The sequence below is a fragment of the Cetorhinus maximus genome, chromosome 2 (genome assembly GCF_964194155.1).
Source record: "Cetorhinus maximus chromosome 2, sCetMax3.hap1.1, whole genome shotgun sequence".
In the NCBI taxonomy this organism is placed as follows: domain Eukaryota; kingdom Metazoa; phylum Chordata; class Chondrichthyes; order Lamniformes; family Cetorhinidae; genus Cetorhinus; species Cetorhinus maximus.
Window position 1 is genome coordinate 80,720,184 of NC_135880.1, and position 18,064 is coordinate 80,738,247.

An 18,064-nucleotide genomic window follows, 5' to 3' on the forward strand; every position below is an offset into this window, starting at 1 on the left:
CAATATTTATTATTCAAGAAAATTAGACTTCATCCCTTTACAATTGATGCATATTCTAAAAAGATCTTGTCAAACATTTTTAAAAACAACTATGCATTCGAATATGGTGAGCAGGCTGCCAATTTTGGTACCTGCCCACATCTTTTATTATAGGGGTGAGCTTAGGGGTGGGTGGGAAGGTAGTGGGGTGAGCACCCAGGTGGACAGCCACCCTATTTTTTGCCCCTCCCATCCAAAACATGCCTGGCAGGGGGCATGTAAAATACAGCCCAAGGACATTAATTTCAAAATGAATACAGTTGGCCAGTGAGGCTTGGATAAGAAATGAGGTGCATCAGTTTGCATGAGTTATAATTTTTTGGAACACTGAAGTAAGAAGATCAATTAGACAGATTTAGAATAATCAAATTTTAAGATAACAAAATTGGAATTGGAAACATAGGATGCAGATGGTTAATTTGCATAGGTGGAAGAAAACAATTTTAGAAATAGGGCGGGTGTGGGTGAGAAGTCCGAAGTACAGTCGAGCAGAATGTTAAGGCCACTTCCCTTCTGACTCAGCTTGAGGTGGCAGCCAAGGATTTGATGGAGTTGTGAACAGAGGCACAGCGAAGCTAGCAGGAGCTGAAGTGGGTAGTCTCAGTCTCCTTACTGTTGACTGAAGGAACTTTTGTCTCATCCAAGTCTTCGAAAGTCAGAGAAACAATTTGAAAATATGGCAATAGCCTTTGGGCCAGTGGACCAGACAGCAAGATAGAGTGAGCTTTTCCTCTGAATAATGACCCTTTTCTGGATAATGTTGCCAAGGTGTAGAAGGTAAATAATGAAGAACAGCAAGCTAGGAGTGATCTCCAGGGATACACCAGAAGTCATGAAGTGTGCAGAGGAGGAGAAAAAAAAAATCACCTCTTGGGTCATATGCTAAGATTGCACATTCTCAGCCTGCAATTTTCTATCAATGCACTTTAATGAACAGAAAATCATGTGCCAGGAAGATACAATTTTGTGATATGCACTCCTAGGGAGAAATTTAATCCTCCTCCCAGGAACGGGTTGGGAGACAGGGGGAGTCATTGTTCAGGGTAGAGGGCCCATTGTCTTCCTGACACCCCACAATTAAAACCAGGTCAGGAAAGGTCAAGAACAGCCTTCCTGCCTAGAGGCCAATTGAGGCCCATGAGGACTATTTAAGCACCTCATCCCACAGCCATTAGTATTCAACCAGCAGCTGGTGGGGGCCACACCATGTAGAAAAGCTGCCAGGTAAACCCTGGAAGGCATGCCTACAGCCTTTTGGTGGAGGGGTCCCTGCTGTCCCTCCTCAGATACCCTATGCCCGATGGAGGGACCTGCCAGCAGCAAGGGAGGGATCCTCATTCCCTTTAACATCAACCCTTGGCTCTTCCCTCGCCATGACCTCCCTGATTGGCCCCAGTGATGCTGCTTGCTGCCTCACTTACCTGTGTGTCAGGGCTTCGGTGACATTCCTCCTCCTCGGGCATACTGCAGTACCGGCAATGGCCACCACTCCCTATGGCACTGTAGGTACTGGGCAGCTGCTGACCTCTGATTGACAGGCAGCTAATGGAGGCGGGGAATTCCTGCTGCAGGAATCAGGAACTCCAATGATGGCCAGCAGGCTGCTTGATTAGCATTTAATCCTATCAGGACTCCCGGAAATGGCCGTGGCAGGGTTGACACCGGCTCTTTGGCCAGCTGATGTGCCTACCGTCACAACCATTAAATTCCTCCCCTAGTGAATGCAGGAATGGATGCCTCGGAATATTTACGCACTAGTGCCTGTTATGAATCGTGGAAGAAAGGGTTCAGGAAAACATTGCCCATGATTCGGAATTTGAAGCAGATACACAGTAAGGTAATGACTTTTTCATCAATTAACTTTAAAAGACAAGTGGAAGAAAATTTGGTTCAGAGGGGAAATTATGGTTACTGAGATTGTTGCAGAGAAAGATAATTAAATGCTACTTTATTACAAGTTTGTCATAATTGGCTAGGTTTTTTGTGCGTTTCTCCCCAATTGGAATTTGAGTCCCTCAGAAGTACATGTTCCAAAACTGTGACTTTATTAGCTAATTCAAAATAATTTTGAAAAATTGACATTTTCAATAAAATATGAAGCTACAGCATTGTGAGATAAGATTAATTTTCAACAGGCTGGTGCGGAAGTGAAACAGATTTACAGCAAAAGTAATTATCACTATGTTGATTAACTAAACTAAAAGCCAGAACTAGAAAGTATCTGACTAGGACTGGGATTCCTGGTTAGATGAGCAATGCCCTGGCCCAAATCAGCTATGAACACCAGGCTGCCTGATTAGGAGGATGTAATCCATAATCTGGAATATGGAATAATTTTGTTTGGGGGTCAGCAACAATCTATGCAGAACCTTGGGTAAGGACATTAATTTAGTGAGGTAGCGTTCAGAATAGGATAAATTGTACTTGTTTGTGAAAGGAATAGGTTATTGTGTCACTCAAATGTAGTGAACTAATTGCTGTACTGATTTATTTCAGAACCATACGTACCCATTTCATTTGCAATACAATGTGCTCCAAAGTGAGTCACGCTTTGGTTCACATTCATTGTCTATGAAGAAAGAAGATGTTAAAACCTTTGACACAATCATGGAAATGTTTAGCGACATCACGTACTACAAGGTAAATTTTAGAACACATGTAAAAGATGAAATTGGGTTTCATTTTAAATATGGGATTTAGCTTGTCATTGAAGGTTTTGAAGAAGAAATCCAAGTGCACACATTTATCATCAGGACGTACTGTTTAAATAATCTCTTGTTTGTCCTTTGAGATGAACAGTTCAACATCTGAGGTATTTGCAGGGGAAATGTGTGATGTGCTGGCAGGCATTCCAACTACACTGCACATGCTTGCAGAAAGATTGGCATTTCAAGCATGACTGGCATGATGTCATAGACCTTTGTAATGCTGTCATCATCCATGGAAAGACTGGCCACCAATGTTTCCTTTAGTATGTACAGCTGAGTGTCTGTGTAGCAACTCAAATTTTAATGTACAGGCCACGCACAAACCATCTGCTCTAAGATACTGGATGTGTGCACATAAAAATGTAAAGATACCGCACACTTAAATTAATTGACTGTGTACTATAATAAACAATTAAATGGGATGTCGATGGCCAACTCCATGGACCATCAAAGACAGCAATCTAGTGAGTGCATGCTGCCTGTCAGCATTGGCTTGTATGCTATGAATGCCATCTTAAATAGGATTGATCAAACCCTAATCTTGGCCATTCATCAGCACACTGAAATGCAGCAATGTTCTCTCATGCTCATTGTTAGCAGGCAAGTGTAGTGGGCCATAAGAGGGATGATGGTAAAAGAATCATGAAAGTGAGGACTTAAAGTGCTTCCACTTGTCACCGGTTTCCCCCCTTCCATGCTCCTTCAGTCAGTACCCCACTTGCTGCCTCCTGTCCCAAGCACCATGTGCGCTCTGTATAGGTACAGGTGGAGCAGTCTTTGGTAGGGCATTCCCAGGTTCCAAAACCCAGAGGGTATTAGCCTAGAGCATCTCAGCAGTCTGAGCGGGGGATCTGAACAGCCTGTCTCTACCTCTGCTAAAACCTGCTAGGAAAAGGAAGAGTGAAGATTTGTAGTTGTCAAAGGTCACGTACATAAGTTGTGTTACGCATAGTCAGAGTGTTAAATTTGTCTAATTTTTAAATTAATTTTAATTTCACTTAAATATTATTTATCACCACTACTCTTCCATATTGTCCACTTTTGGTTGCTGCCTGACGAGTGGCCTTTTCACTTGTGATGAATGGTAAGACAAGAATTGATGTTGAGCAATGAAGGGCTGTGAAAAGGATCCTTGGTTGTGTACAGGACCATGCAGAACATCATAAACCGAACATGTGCCAATTAAGTGTTATGGACAGGGGAGAGAGATTGTCCGAAACCCCCAATTCCCTTTTCTTTCTTTCTGTAATCAGAATAGTTTAGTTTTGATTCGGCTGATGTGTGTTTCTAAACCCCCGTTAGTGTGCGGTCAATTTAAAAGTCACCAGCGGCAGACTTTCATGGATTTAAACAAGGAATATTATTTATTCACACACTAACTCCGGAAAGGTCTATCCCTACATCAACCACATAATACATACCCAAGAAAGATACAGTTACGGACAGTAGTGCACTTCTACAAATATTAAACCCAAACAGAATAGTTAACAGTTCACATGACCTGGACAGTCCAGTGAAGGAGGGAGATTTTTCCACTCTGGAATTGAAGTTTAGGTAAGTTCAGATGGCTGGGGTCAAAACAGGATTAACTGCAGAGTTCCAACAGATCATGTAGACAGGCCTTGATGGCTGCTGTAACCAGAGGTCCGATTTCTTACAGGCAAAGCCAGAGCTGTTTGAAACAGGTTGGAAGAGGCTTTGAAAAGGTTTTAAATCTCCCAGGTCTTGAAAAGGCAAGATAACACAGCCGTTTCTTTGCAGATGTGATGTTGTTGTTAGTGTTCTGCAGATTGCCCAGTCTCTCTCTCTCTCTCTCAGGTTTTAGATTAAAAGGTTTTAAAATCAAAGGACAGTTTTGATCACTGTTGCGATCCCAGCTGATGTTAATGCTGGACAAGTCAGCTCCCAGAGTGGAACCTGGCTTGATAGACCTTAATTTTTATTTTTGTTTAGGTACCTTGGGTGTGGGGGGGAGCAGTTACTGAACACATTCACAGGAGTCTGCTACTGTACTTTTAACAAAATAATAAAACATTTATTAATCAAGAAAAGATGAAAGATATTCCACCATTCCTTCACTCCAACTATACCTTTACAAATATATACAAATTCGTAAAGATAACACAAGATGCAAAATCTATCTTATACTATAATGTTCACGGTAAGTGTACAGTCCATGTGAACTAATAGGTGAATGGTGGTCGGGCACCAAATTCCAAAACCACGCTTCTACGGATTTCTCATCAACCCCCCAGATGCTTGACACACTGAGTCAACCAGTCTCACTGCACCTCTGTCTTTCTCACAAGGGCTTCCAATCCCCACGTTCAAAGAACTCACCTTGGAGTTCTCTCCCAAATGGCGCATTCTCTCTGATGTCTCCAACAAGGATCCGCCTCCAAGGTTCCAAGCTAACTCCCCGGTGTTCCTTTCCCCTGGATCTCCACGTGCATTCATGCTTCACCTTCCACGCACACTCTCAGATACTTGGCTGTGCCAAGCAGAACACCACTACTCCAAAGGCCCGTAGTAAGGAGTCACCAAACTTCCTCTGTCTTCTCTGATCTTCTAGCTTCTCTCAAGCCCACTTTACTTAAGTCTGCTCCCTGCAGCTCTGTCTCTTTAATGCGGAGAATTTTCTTCTACTCCTTACTCTCACTTCCACTTAACAGGGCCTGTTTCATATTCCTGTTCTTGTCTCTTGGCTTGACTATCTTCCTGGGACCTCTTTCTGTCCATCTCCCTGGTTTTGGGACCATTCTTCTTTGTTCTTTGGGACCTGCTCCCTGCAGCTCCCATCCTGCAGGAGTCCATCCCCCCCCTGATTTCTTTGCACCTCAAAGCAGTCTTCCTGTCTGCCTGGTTGAAGAGAAGGGATATACACATAAAAACATAGCTAACGACATTCGAGAGAACCCCAACCAATGAGGACCAGGTGCAATATGATGAGAGCATTATGACAATCAGATATGTCACTGGGCAAGCCATTGGTGCACAGAAGATGCATATGATGTATCTGGCCCTACAATACACACCAGCCAGGATCTCTAGAGTGGTTGTTTAGAAACCGTGGAAGTTTGCATGCGTGTGTGTGGAAGGTGAAGTTTGAATGCACGAAGAGATCAATGGGATAGGAGCATTGGGGAGAGAGGTTGAAACCCTGGAGATGGATCCTTGTTGGAGACGTCCGAGAGAAAGCTTTGTTTGGGAGAGAATTCCAAAGCGAGTTCTTCGCATGTGGAGATTGAAAGCCGTTGCGAGAAAGACAGGGGCCAGAATTTTACACTCTAGGAGCGGGCGGGCAGCCAACCCGAGCTCACACGAGAAAATTACGGGTGTGCGTCCTGACATCATCGCACTGTTGCACTATATTACAGTCGGCGGCTGCTCGTTGGAGTCGAAAGCGTGCCTGCCACAATTAAACGGGCATTAAAAAGGCAATTGTATGAAATTTTACGCGGCCAGTGTGATTTAACAGGCCACCGGTAAGAGTTGGTTGTAGGTGGTTTTGTAGATGGTTTTCTGACATTGCATTTCCTGTGTTTTCTAGAGGATTCTTTGACTTACAAGCTTTCTCAGAGGCTTTCTGCCAAGTGCACCCTTCAGTGCACTATCCTATGCCTTCTGTATTCCAGCAAATGGGGATTGTCTACTCTGCTGGAGGGACCTCCTCTGAAGAGGAGGAAAGGGCCAGAAGGGAGAGAAGGCCGGGTGTCCACAGGCAGCATCCCGGAGAATGACCTGTGTGAAGAGAGGCGTAGCCAAGGGGTTGCATGATTAGCAACAAGTGCAAGGCAGAAGGATCCACAGAAGATGCCATTATCCTGCAGCCAGAGTCTGCAGGCAGTGCTCCAGCTACCTGGACATGGCTGACGTCCAGTGCCGGATGAGGCTCCAGCTCTCTAGGGAGACTGTCACCTCCATATGCCAGATGATTGGCCCAGAGATCGCCTCAAACAGTGTAGGTGGCCATCCTGTGCCAGTGGCTCTTAAGGTGACAGTGGCCCTGAACTTTTTTGCCTCCGGTTCCTTCCAAGGGTCACCGGGGATCTATGTGGTGTTTCCCAATCTGCTGTCCACAGCTGCATCAAGCTGGTCACTGACACTCTGTTCAGACGGGTCAGTAACTTCACTCATTTCTGGACTGATGAAGCCAGCCACGCTGAGCGAGCCAGAGGCTTCGTTGCAATTCTGGGTTCCCCCGTATCCAGGGTGCCATAGATTGCACACATGTGGCCACAAAGGTGCCAGCGGATGAGCCGTGTGCCTTCATCAACAGAAAGGGATTCCACACGATGAACGTCCAGATTTTTTGCAATCACAAGGCACAGATTTTGCAGGTCTGCGCCAGGTACCCAGGCAGCTCCCACGATGCATACATCCTGCGGCACTCCCAGGTGCCAAGGCTCTTCATCGCTCCAGCTCGGTTGGATGTTTGGCTCCTGAGTGACAAAGGCTATAGCCTGAAAAGGTGGCTCCTGTGTCCACTCAGACACCTAAGGACAGAGGCAGAGGAGAGGTACAATAGAAGTCATGCCTCTACAAGGGCGGTAATTGAGAGGGCCATTGGCCTGCTAAAGATGAGGCTCTGCCGCCTGGACCGATCAAGGGGAGAACTGTAATATCCTCTAGAGCGCATCTCGCTTATTGCCATTGTGTGCTGCACTCTGCACAATCTGCCTCTGTCAAGGGGGACCATTGGAAGATGAAGACAGTGAGGCTGCTGCCCAAACCGCAGAGGATGAGTCAGCTGATGGGTCTGATGGAGAGCTGGAGGAGGCCCAGGGTGAGGATGCGACTGCAGAAGCGATGAACCTTCTGGGAGGCAGGGAGACCAGAGAGACCTTGATTCTGTGTTCATTCAGCTAGGCATCCAAGGCACGGCTAACTAGTGAGCGCAAGGGTGACGCCTCCTCACTGAACGTTCCTGATGAGGCCATCCTGTGACCCCTATGTCAATGAACTACCTCTGAAATAAAGTTTGCAGCCCTTCCTGTCTGTCACAATACACTCCCATGCCCAACACCTATGAAAAACATGAGGTGCATTCAGGCCATGAAACATAATAACATCTTTAAATGGTCATGTTTACACAGTCTGAACATAGAACACATATTACTGAAGTTCTATCACCTGTGACAACCCCTTAGTAGTGCCTTAAATTTTGCTTGCGGGTGCTGTGCCTTGGTGCCCCCCCGCCACCACCCCCCACTCACTGGTAGCAGCATTGGAGGCTGCCTGCTGACAGTGATGCCCTGTCTGTCCTAATGACCTTGGCGGACACTCTCTGGCCGGCTGAGCCTGTTCAGGCACCACCCGGGATGGAGCGTCCAGCACGATGGCTGGGCACTGCTCAGTCATCACAGCCTCATCAGATGCCACGGGCACTGGCAGAGGAGTGGTGCCTTCATTCTGGAGCACCCTGAGAGGAGCCCACAGATGCGACATACAACTGGTCCACCAGCGTGAGGTAGGTTTGAACCTCCCTGCTCACCATTGATGGATGGGCACCTAACAGAGTGATTTGGTGCTTCATCCATCCCTCACACTGGCAACTGACCTGCTGAGGTCACTGCCAGTGTGTGGGCATGCAGGTCTGAGTACAGCCCCAGAAACCCTTGATTCTGTTCCTGGAGCTGCCTCTCTATGAGAGTTGCCACTCTATCTACAGAGGAGGCTGTTCATTCGGAGCTCCAGGTCAATGCAGCGCTCACACTCTGCATGGACTCCTTCATGACAGAGACCATGGCATGCAGACCCTCGGGGATCTCTGCCAGATCTTCCCATGCATCCCACTGGACATCCAGCATCTGCCACCTGATGGACGATCCCAGAGGTTCATCATCAATGTTTGGCGCAGAGAGAGGATGTGATGCGGGTGCATCTGTCCGTGGCTCCTCCTCGGGTGTCAAGAGAGGATCCTTGGGGTCTCTCAGGCATGGTGAGGATGGTGCATCTGAGGGAGGAAAAGAATATGTCAGTTAATTACATTGTAACAAAGTGACTGTGCAGGCACAACAGTTTCTTGTCACGATGGACAACTGTCTCACTGAGGCACTGCGACTGAATGAGCAATGAGGACAATTGATTTGAGCTCCTCATTGGAGATGCCACGATCCTACATCTATTACACACTCCCCAATGTCTCACCTGTCCACTGGACTTTCACCGCTCCCTGAGACCCCTGCCTCTCTGCGACCTGTGGACCTTGCTCCATGCTTGCATTCTGTAACCACAGTATCCAACTTAAACTTGGAAAGTATCAGCAGTTTGATAACCCCACCACCCAATCATGAGCGTTCCAGTGCATTATGGCTTCCCTTCTCCTGTACAGACAAAAGTGCATTCATTAGTGCACCCTCTACCTGCCAGAACCATACCAGCCTCGCACCCCCACCCCAAGGAGACCCAGGTTGAGGTGCCCATCAGATTAGCCTCATCCTTCTATACATCCAAGGCAAGTGGGCACATCTCCCAGCCTTGGCCAACACAGGGATATGTTCCACTTGGCACCCTGCATCCCACAAAGAACGGCCATTCTCTAAGTCATCTATACATAGTTCCATGTCTTGCGATAATGCCAGTTAGAAAGATCTGGCACTTGGATTTGCGGCTCTGGCTGATTTCCCACATGTGCAGGGCATCATCAGCTGAACGCATGCCAACAAGGGCATCCCCAAATCACCCAGGAGTGTTTGTCATCCACAAGAACTCTATCAATATGCAGCTGGTGTGCAACCACAAAAAGATCTTTCTGCAGATGTACATAAGACTCTGGGAAAATTGCCATCATGCTTTAGTCCTGCAGGAGTCCATCCTCCCTGATCTCTTTGCACCTCAAAGCAGCCTTGTGGAGTATAAAAGATCATTGAACCTCTTCCGGCACTGGATCCATGTGCGGCACAAAACATTATGCCTGCTCACCTGGGCAGCCACCTCCATCCAGGCCTCCTTCGTCTGGTGGGGTAGCCTCCTCTTGCCATCGCGCAGCATGATAATGTCATGTCAGGCATTCACTGCCTCCACAAAAGTCCATAGGTACTCATCAGAAAATCGGGGGTGGGGGGGTGTGCGGGCACAGTGCCCTCCCGCTTGGTATGTCCAGCGGGTGCTGAGACCATAACTCCTGCCAATTGGAAAATCTTATATTCTCTCATGGACAGCTTCCTGAGGCCCCTCACCAACTCTGGGCTGCCGTCAGGGAGTTGCCTGAGATCTTTTAAAAGACCCCTCTGCAAATTCTGTCTCCTCCTGATCCTCATCCCCAGAATTGTCAGAACAGGCTCTGTGATCTGTACAATGTTCCTCCTGAAGGTCCAAACCTTGCTGTTGTGCAATGCTTTGAAGAGTGCAGCACACCACACTAGAGATCCCGGCTGCTGTGTATTGCAGGGCCAGATACATTATGTGCATCTTCAGTGTGACAATGGCTTGCCCAGTGACATCTGATTGTCATAATGTTCTCACCATATCACACCTGGTCCTCATTAGTTGGGGTCCTCGAGTGTCATTCGCCATGTTTTTGTGTATATCCCTTCTCTTCAATCAGGCAGCCAGTAAGGCTGCTTGAGGTGCAAAGAGATCAGGGAGGATAGACTCCTGCAAGATTAAAGCACTTGCACTTGCACTTCTTTCAATTCAATCTACTATATTTGCTGCTCACAATCCAGTCTCCTATACACTGCGGTGACCAAACGCAGACTGGGTGATCGCTTTGCCGGACACCTTTGCTCAGTCAGCAAGCATAATCCTGACTTTCTGGTTGCTTGATAATTCAATTTACCATTCTGCTCTCATGCTCAGATATTCTCCTTGGCCTGCTACAATGTTCCAGTGAAGGCCAAAGCAAGCTGGAGGAACAGCACCTCATCTTTTGATTAAACACCTTACAGGCTTCTGAGTCCAACATTGAGTTCAACAGCTTCAGACTATGAGCTCTGTCCTCCATTTTGAATTATTTTTCCACCAAGTGTCAGTCTACATCTTGTTCTGCCATTTTTGTTTTCAGAGAGTGCTGACCTTATTCTGCTATTAACACCCACTCTGGACCATGCTTTGTATCTTTAATACTATCATTACCACTCCCTTTGCCTTGTGTTCCATGACATCTTTGTCATTTAATCTCCCTCACCCTCTAACCTATCCTTGACCTTCTCTTTTGGTCCACCTACCTCTTCCCCCATCATACGCCTATCTCTCTTCAGTTCTGAAGAAGTCATATTGGACTCAAAACATTAACTCTCTCCACAGATGCTGCCAGACTTGCTGAGTTTTTCCAGGACTTTCTGTATTTAATACAACCAGCCTTCTGTTCTTAAAGACAGCCTGCTGCTCTTAAAGGGAATGATTGGAAGCTGTGGTTGAATGTGATTGCTGCAATTCTAAACAAAGAAAAAAACCCACCAGGGCAGAGAGAGGGCTCTGGGGTCATAGGTGCAGCACTGGAGGGCTTTGTGGTGCAGGCAGATAAAAGGCTGGGAGGCCCTCAAGGACAATCCTCAGAAAGGATTGTGAGTAGGTGACCAGGGAGGTCAATTCCTTGTGTTTGGAGCTGAGAACCTGGTAGCAGCGCCAAAAAGAGCTGAATAAGCTTATGATGCCTTGCATTCACACCCACTTCTATAGGGTCCTATCTCAACCTCTGGCTGAGGATGAGGTACAGGTAGGCTGCTCCATTTTCTCTGCATTGGGCTGAAATGCCTGTGACTTCCCTCCTCATCGTGGAGATGTCTGTGGAGAGTCTCCTCAGCAGGCTACTGTGCCTGCATCATTGCAGGGGCAGCTGCCTTCTCAAGGCCTTTCAGCATGGTTGGGTCCTGAGTCGGAGATGCTGAGGAAACAATGGATGATGCTGATGCCCCCAAGGAGTGGCCTTTCATCAGCTTCTTTGTTGCTTCAGACTGTTCACGGTGCTGTTGATAGCTGGACGAGGTCACCAGCAGGGATGCAACTGATACATGATTGGGTGATCCATCTTAGCCTCCTCCTGAGGTCCCCAGCATTACAGACACCAGTTCTCAGCCAATTCAATTTACTCCATGATATCAAGAATTGATTGATAGCACTGGATACTGCAAAGGCTATGGGCCCTGACAACATTTCAGCAAATTGCTGAAGACTTGTGCTCCAGAACTTGCTTTGCCTATAGCCAACCTGTTCCAGTACAGCTACAACACTGGCATCTAACTGTCTATGTGGAAAATTGCCCAGGCGTGTCCTGTCCATAAAAAGCGGAACAAATCCAACCTGGCCAATTACTGCCCCATCAGTCTACTCTCGACCATTAGCACAGTGAAGAAAGTGGTCATCGACAGTTCTATCAAGTGGCACTTACTCAGAAACAACCTACTCACTGACACTCAGTTTGGGTTCTGCCAGTGCCGCTCAGTTCCTGACCTCATGACAGCCTTAGTTCAAACATGGACAAAAAAGTTGAACTCAAGCAGTTAGGTGAGAGTGACTGCCCTTGACATCAAGGCAGCATTTCACCAAGTGTGGCATCAAGGAGCCCTGGTAAAACTAGAGTCAACGGGAATCAGGGGGAAAACTCTCTGCTGGTTGGAGTCATACCTAGCACAAAGGAAGATGGTTGTGGTTGTTGGAGGTCAATCATCTAAGTCCCAGGACATCACTGCAGGAGTTCCTCAGGGTAGTGTCCTAGGCCCGACCATCTTTAGCTGCTTCATCAATGACCTTCCTTCCATCATAAGGTCAGAAGTGGGGATGTTGACTGATGTTTGCACAAAGTTCAGCACCATTCGTGACTCCTCAAATACTGAAACTGTTTGTGCCCATGTGCAGCAAGGCCTGGACAACATTCAGGCCTGGGCTGATAAGTGACAAGTAACATTGCCAGGCATTTATATTCCACAAATGACCATCTCCAAACAACAGAGAATCCAACCATCTCCCCTTGACATTCAATGGCATTACCACTGCTGAATCCCCCATTATCAACATCCTGGGGGTTACCGTTGACCAGAAACTGAACTGGACCAGCCATATAAATACTATAGCTACAAGAGCAGGTCAGAGGCTGCAACGAGTAACTCACCTCCTGATTCCCCAAAGCCTGTTCACCATCTACAAGGCACAAATCTGCAGTGTGATGGAATACTCCCCACTTGCCTGGATGAGCGCAGCTCCAACAGCATGCAAGAAGCTTGACACCATCTAAAACAAAGCAGCCCGCTTGATTGACACCACATCCACCACTTCTAACATTCACTTCCTCCACCACCAATGCAGAGTGGCAGCAGTGTGTACTATCTACAAGATGCATTGCAGCAACTTACCAAGGGTCCTTCAGCAACACCTTCCAAACCCGCGACCTATACCACTTAGAAGGACAGGGGCAGCAGATGCATGGGAACATCACCATGTGCAAGTTCCCCTCCAAGCCACTCACCATCCTGGCTTGGAATATATTCCCATTCCTTCACTGTAACTGGATTAACATCCTGGAACTCCCTCCCAAACAGCACTGTGGGTGTACCTACACCACATGGACCTTTTTTTTATTATCCATTCACAGGATGTGGGCATCTCTGGCTAGGCCAGCATTTATTGCCCATCCTTAATTGCCCTTGTTGAGAAGGTGGTTGCGAGCTACCTTCTTAAATCGCTGCAGTCCCTGTGAGGTGGGGGTTGGCAGGGAGGGCAGTACGTGCTAATCAGCAGAGCTTTCCTCGCCCGTGTTTGACCTGATGCCATGAGACTTCATGGGGTCCGGAGTCAATGTTGGGGACTCCCAGAGCAATTTCCTCCCTTCTGTATACCACTGTGCTGCCACTCCCTCCCGACTATACCACAGACCTCTGCTGGGTCTGTCCTGCCGGTAGGACAGGACATACCCAGGGATAGTAATAGTGGTGTCTGGACATGATCTATTAGGTATGATTCCATGAGGATGATAATGTCAAGCTGGTGCTTGACTAGTCTGTGAGACATCTCTCCCAATTTTGGCACAAGCCCCCAGATGTTAGTAAGGAGGATTTTGCAGGTTTGACAGGGTTGGGTTTGCCGTTGTCGTTTCCAGCACTTAAGTTGATACCAGATGGTCCATCCAGTTTCATTCCTTTTCATTGATTTTTTAGCGGTTTGATACAACTGAGTGGCTTGCTAGGCCATTTCGTAGGGTATTTAAGAGATAACCACATTATTGCAGATCTGGAGTCACGTGTAGGCCAGAACAGGTAAGGACAGCAGATTTTCTTCCCTAAAGGACATTAGTGAACCAGGTGTGTTTTTACGACAATCAACAATATTTTCATGGTCATCATTAGGCTTTTAATTCCAGATTTTTATTGAATTCCTGCCGTGGTGAAATTTGAACCAGGATCCCCAGAGCATTACACTGGGTCTCTAGATTAGCAGTCCAGTGACAATACCACTACGCCACCGGCTCCCCCCACAACAGTGGTTCAAAATGTGGCTTACCACCACTTCCTCAAGGGCAATTAGAGATGAGCAATAAAAATACTGGCCTTGCAAGCAACACCCACATCCTGTGAAAGAATTAAAAGAAAATACTTCAAGCATTAGTGACACTGGGCGGAATTTTCCATTTATGAGACGAAGTGCGATGGCGGGTGGTTTCGACAGCACCCACCCCGCTGGCCAGAATGGCAGAACCTTGCGCCCGATTCCGCGTTTGGAATCTCATTAGTTATGCACAAGTGAGTATTGGGCGTAATCACCTGGCGGGTCGGGAGCTGAATCATCTGCCCACTATCAGCTGATGGGGTTGAAGGTCTGGGTGCCACATTTAAATGCCAGTCCAGCACATATATCTCACTCTCTCCAGCCCGCCTGTCTTCAGGACACATACGGTGATGTCTTCCAGCCTCAAGACGAAGGCCAAAAGCCCCAAGAAGAAGACACCAGCTCGCTTCACCCACCAGGCCCTCCAGGCTTTGGTCAAAGGATTACGGGCACACAGGCATGTCCTGTATTCCAGGGATGGCTCCAAGAAGCGCAAGAGCCTCACGTCTCCGGCCTGGGAGGCCATCATGGAGCAGGACAGGGCAGCTGGCTATTGTGCCCGAAATGCCATCCAGTGCAGGAAGAGGATGAGTGATCTCATCCACTCCGCCAGGGTAAGTCATCCTTCAACTCCCTCCGATATCAAGCTCACATCATGGCATCATGCACTCAAACAGCTACTCTCTTCAGGGATCTCACACAACCATTAGTGGGGGACACATATCATCAATCATTCTGTCATGGAGACTTCACATCACCACCATCCCATCTATCATGTTGCTCATACTCCATCCTCTGGCCCTTCTTGGGAGAGCTCACCACGTAAAGGGGACATGCATCTCACCCAACCTCTGCTCCATCCTTTTTCATCATATGCCTTTCTTCTTCATACAGTCCAAGCTGGCACACAACAGGCGCGAAAGATAGCAGAGCAGGGGAGGGATGGCTGACGTCATTGCTCTCACTGAGTTTGAGGAGGCTGCAGGAGAGCTGGCTGGGGAGAATAGGGATCGCTCCTGTGGGGAAGGGGAGATCGGCCCCTCCCACCAACCTAGTGTGGGTCACAGCTCCATTGCTTCATCAAACCCTGACAATCACAGTGGCTCACATGGAGCCTTATCTACCTCATGCTCATCAATGGAAACTCTATTTTCTAGGCACCAGCAGATCAAGGCCCACAAGCCAGTCGAACAGCAGTCTGACCCCCAGACCCACGTCCAAAGATGGAGCTCTGGGAGAACCATCACAGCGCTCACACGCACCCTCTACCAGCTCAGAGACACACACATTGGTGGGGTGCAGCTGTAGGTTAGGCTTGGGCTCACTTTCTGGAGAACACCCCGCAGCAGTTGGAGGCCGGGACAACCCAGGTCTCCGGCACTTGGAGGTCTGCTGCAGACCAGCCATCCGCTCAGTCCAAGTCAGATGATAAGCCTCTAGAAGCAGCTGCCAACTCAGTGCTGGAGATGCAACAATAGGCGGTGGAACATCAGGCAGAGATTCGGCAGTCATTCAGTGGACTAGAGTGAATGATGGTGGAATCCATCCGCATTCTGTCTGATGTCGTGGCTCCGATATGCAAGCGCCTCGAGGTCACCAAGGGAAGGGCGGCGACCACCATGGAGACCTTGGTCCAGCAGGTCTTTCCAGATTTCGCTTGGCCCTGCACTCCATGGCCACACACGCTGGTGGGCACCATCAAGATGTAAGCAACATGGGGAGAAGGCACGTTGACCTCACTCCAGGTGCACCATTTACTGCAGGAGTCAGCACAGGGCCCTCGGGCACCCACAGAGAGGATGAAAGTCATCCAGGCACCCCAGGAGCATCCTCTCAGGACACTCCAAGGCTGTGTATCCGCTCACAGCCCCCTCAGCCTGTGACCCCATTCACTCCAGCTGCTGAGGCCACCAAGGATGCTTCTGCCCTTGAGCAGGTGACCCTTATCAGACTGGGACCCTCCAGGCCTCGAGCCACCAGAGGATGTCCACCAAGGTCATCACAGACACCAGGATGTAGTAGTCAGCAGGCTGTCTCCATCTCTGCTGTGGATGTTGGGGCTGCACCCAGGCGTAGCGGGAGGGTTGGGAAAGTTAAGGAATTTTGATGTCACTTTTGGATCACAGGTGTTCTATAACTGTAAAGAAATGTCACTTTTATGAATACATTTGATGGTTATGTAACTGTGTTGGTCAACTGAAGAAATTGTGAATTTGTACATTGGAATTCTCTTATGTTGAGGTTTATCCATCCCCCCACTCAGCGATAGTGTCCCACTGTGAGATTAACATTCATGTGATGTCAACCTCAGTTGAATTTGTCTCTGCATCCTTGCGTGATGTCATGGAAATGTGTTTAAATCTTTATTTGAAGTATGCGATGTAAGCGTTTCTAACCCTTCTTCCTCAAGGAACACCATTGAGTAAGGGCAGCTCATTGGCATTGATAACCTAGCAGCATGTGCATCTCCTCAGTGGTAGTGGCAGAAGACAAGACAAGCACGGGAGGAAGAGATCCCTAGGCATGTCCACATCTCAGTCACAGCAGTGTTTGCAACATTAGATGGCGGCAAAGGCTTTCGCATCGCTCTTGTTCCTCAGTGGACTCTCAGCTCCCAGAGTGAGCGCACTCACAGGGCACTACGGACCAAAACAGAGATCATGGCCTGGCAATGAGCATTCATGAGATGTTAATGAATGCAAATGGAATTCGCGCCACTAGTTGGTGAGATAACCCAACATCAGGAGAATAGCAAACTGTTTTTATGCCGGCGGATTTCAGACTTTTTGCCTGCCGCTGGATTCTCCGCTCCCACCTGTCATGAAACCCACCGCAGGCAGGATGGGAAATTTCCGCACACTGAGTCCATGCTACTCTTCCTGTGCATGTCAATGCGCTACTCCTCCATCCACTGAGTGGTGCTGCATATGGCTCCCCAAGAGTGATGCCACTCCTTGTGGACGAGCTCATGCTCAAATACCTGAGCTACGATGGAGTACATACTGGGCATGGACTCCTCCATTGTCTGCCGATGGGTCCACGATGCCTCAGGAGTTTCTGACAATCAGGAACTCACCTTCCTCTGATGCTTCAGAAAGACTCATCCTTGTATATGACAGGCCCAACAATCTTCACCCAGTGGAGCATGGCTGTGTTTGTCCTCTGTTCTGCTGTGTTTTATGGCTCAGCAATGTGGTGCACTATGGGTGGGATTTTCTGGTCCCACAATTGGCGGGCATTATGGCTGGTGAGATGGAAAAATTCAGAGTGCGCCCAAAAGCCATTTTTCTGCTGGCAAAAAATAGTATGCAATTCTCCACTGCCAACTTTCATGGTGGATCGGGTAGCCAACGCGCCATGTCAGAAACCACATTTGCATGCGTTTGAATATCATGAATACTCATTAAAATGCAGGTTGCCGGAATCGTGCCCCTCCCCGCACCCTCAGATCAAATGGCCAAGCTGTCAATCACAAACAGATGTAACTGACATGCATCTGGCAAACTGCACTTCACTCGCAGCCTCAAAGTTCATGTACACAGCGCTTGCTTACCTTTCACTGTGCTGCGTTTGTGGCTTCTCCAACTCCATGCCAACATTGCTCATGCAAGACCAGCGGGAAGGCCGGTGGGGGGGGGTAGTGGGATCCGTGGCACAGCTGCTCAGGCAAGACCAGCAAGAAAACAAGGGGGATTGGGTGCTGGAAGGCAAAGGCTTGACTAGAGGGATGGTGTGAGATAAGACAGAGGCAAGGGAAGAGGCTGAAAGGCAAAGGCTTGACCAGGGTTGGGGGTTTGGTTGGCTGGGGCCTGGGAGGGAAGGGTTAGTCACAG

At 48.1% G+C, this 18,064-nt stretch overlaps 1 protein-coding gene across 1 annotated transcript in view; it reads left to right on the forward strand.

The window, feature by feature from the left end:
• LOC144695613 (aminopeptidase Q-like) overlaps positions 1-18,064 on the forward strand; it is a 217,140-nt gene that overhangs the window by 97,816 nt on the left and 101,260 nt on the right. Inside the window, exon 7 of the mRNA XM_078566512.1 lies at positions 2,536-2,679. Coding sequence (XP_078422638.1) covers positions 2,536-2,679 — 144 coding nt within the window. The remainder of the gene's footprint in view (positions 1-2,535; positions 2,680-18,064) is intronic.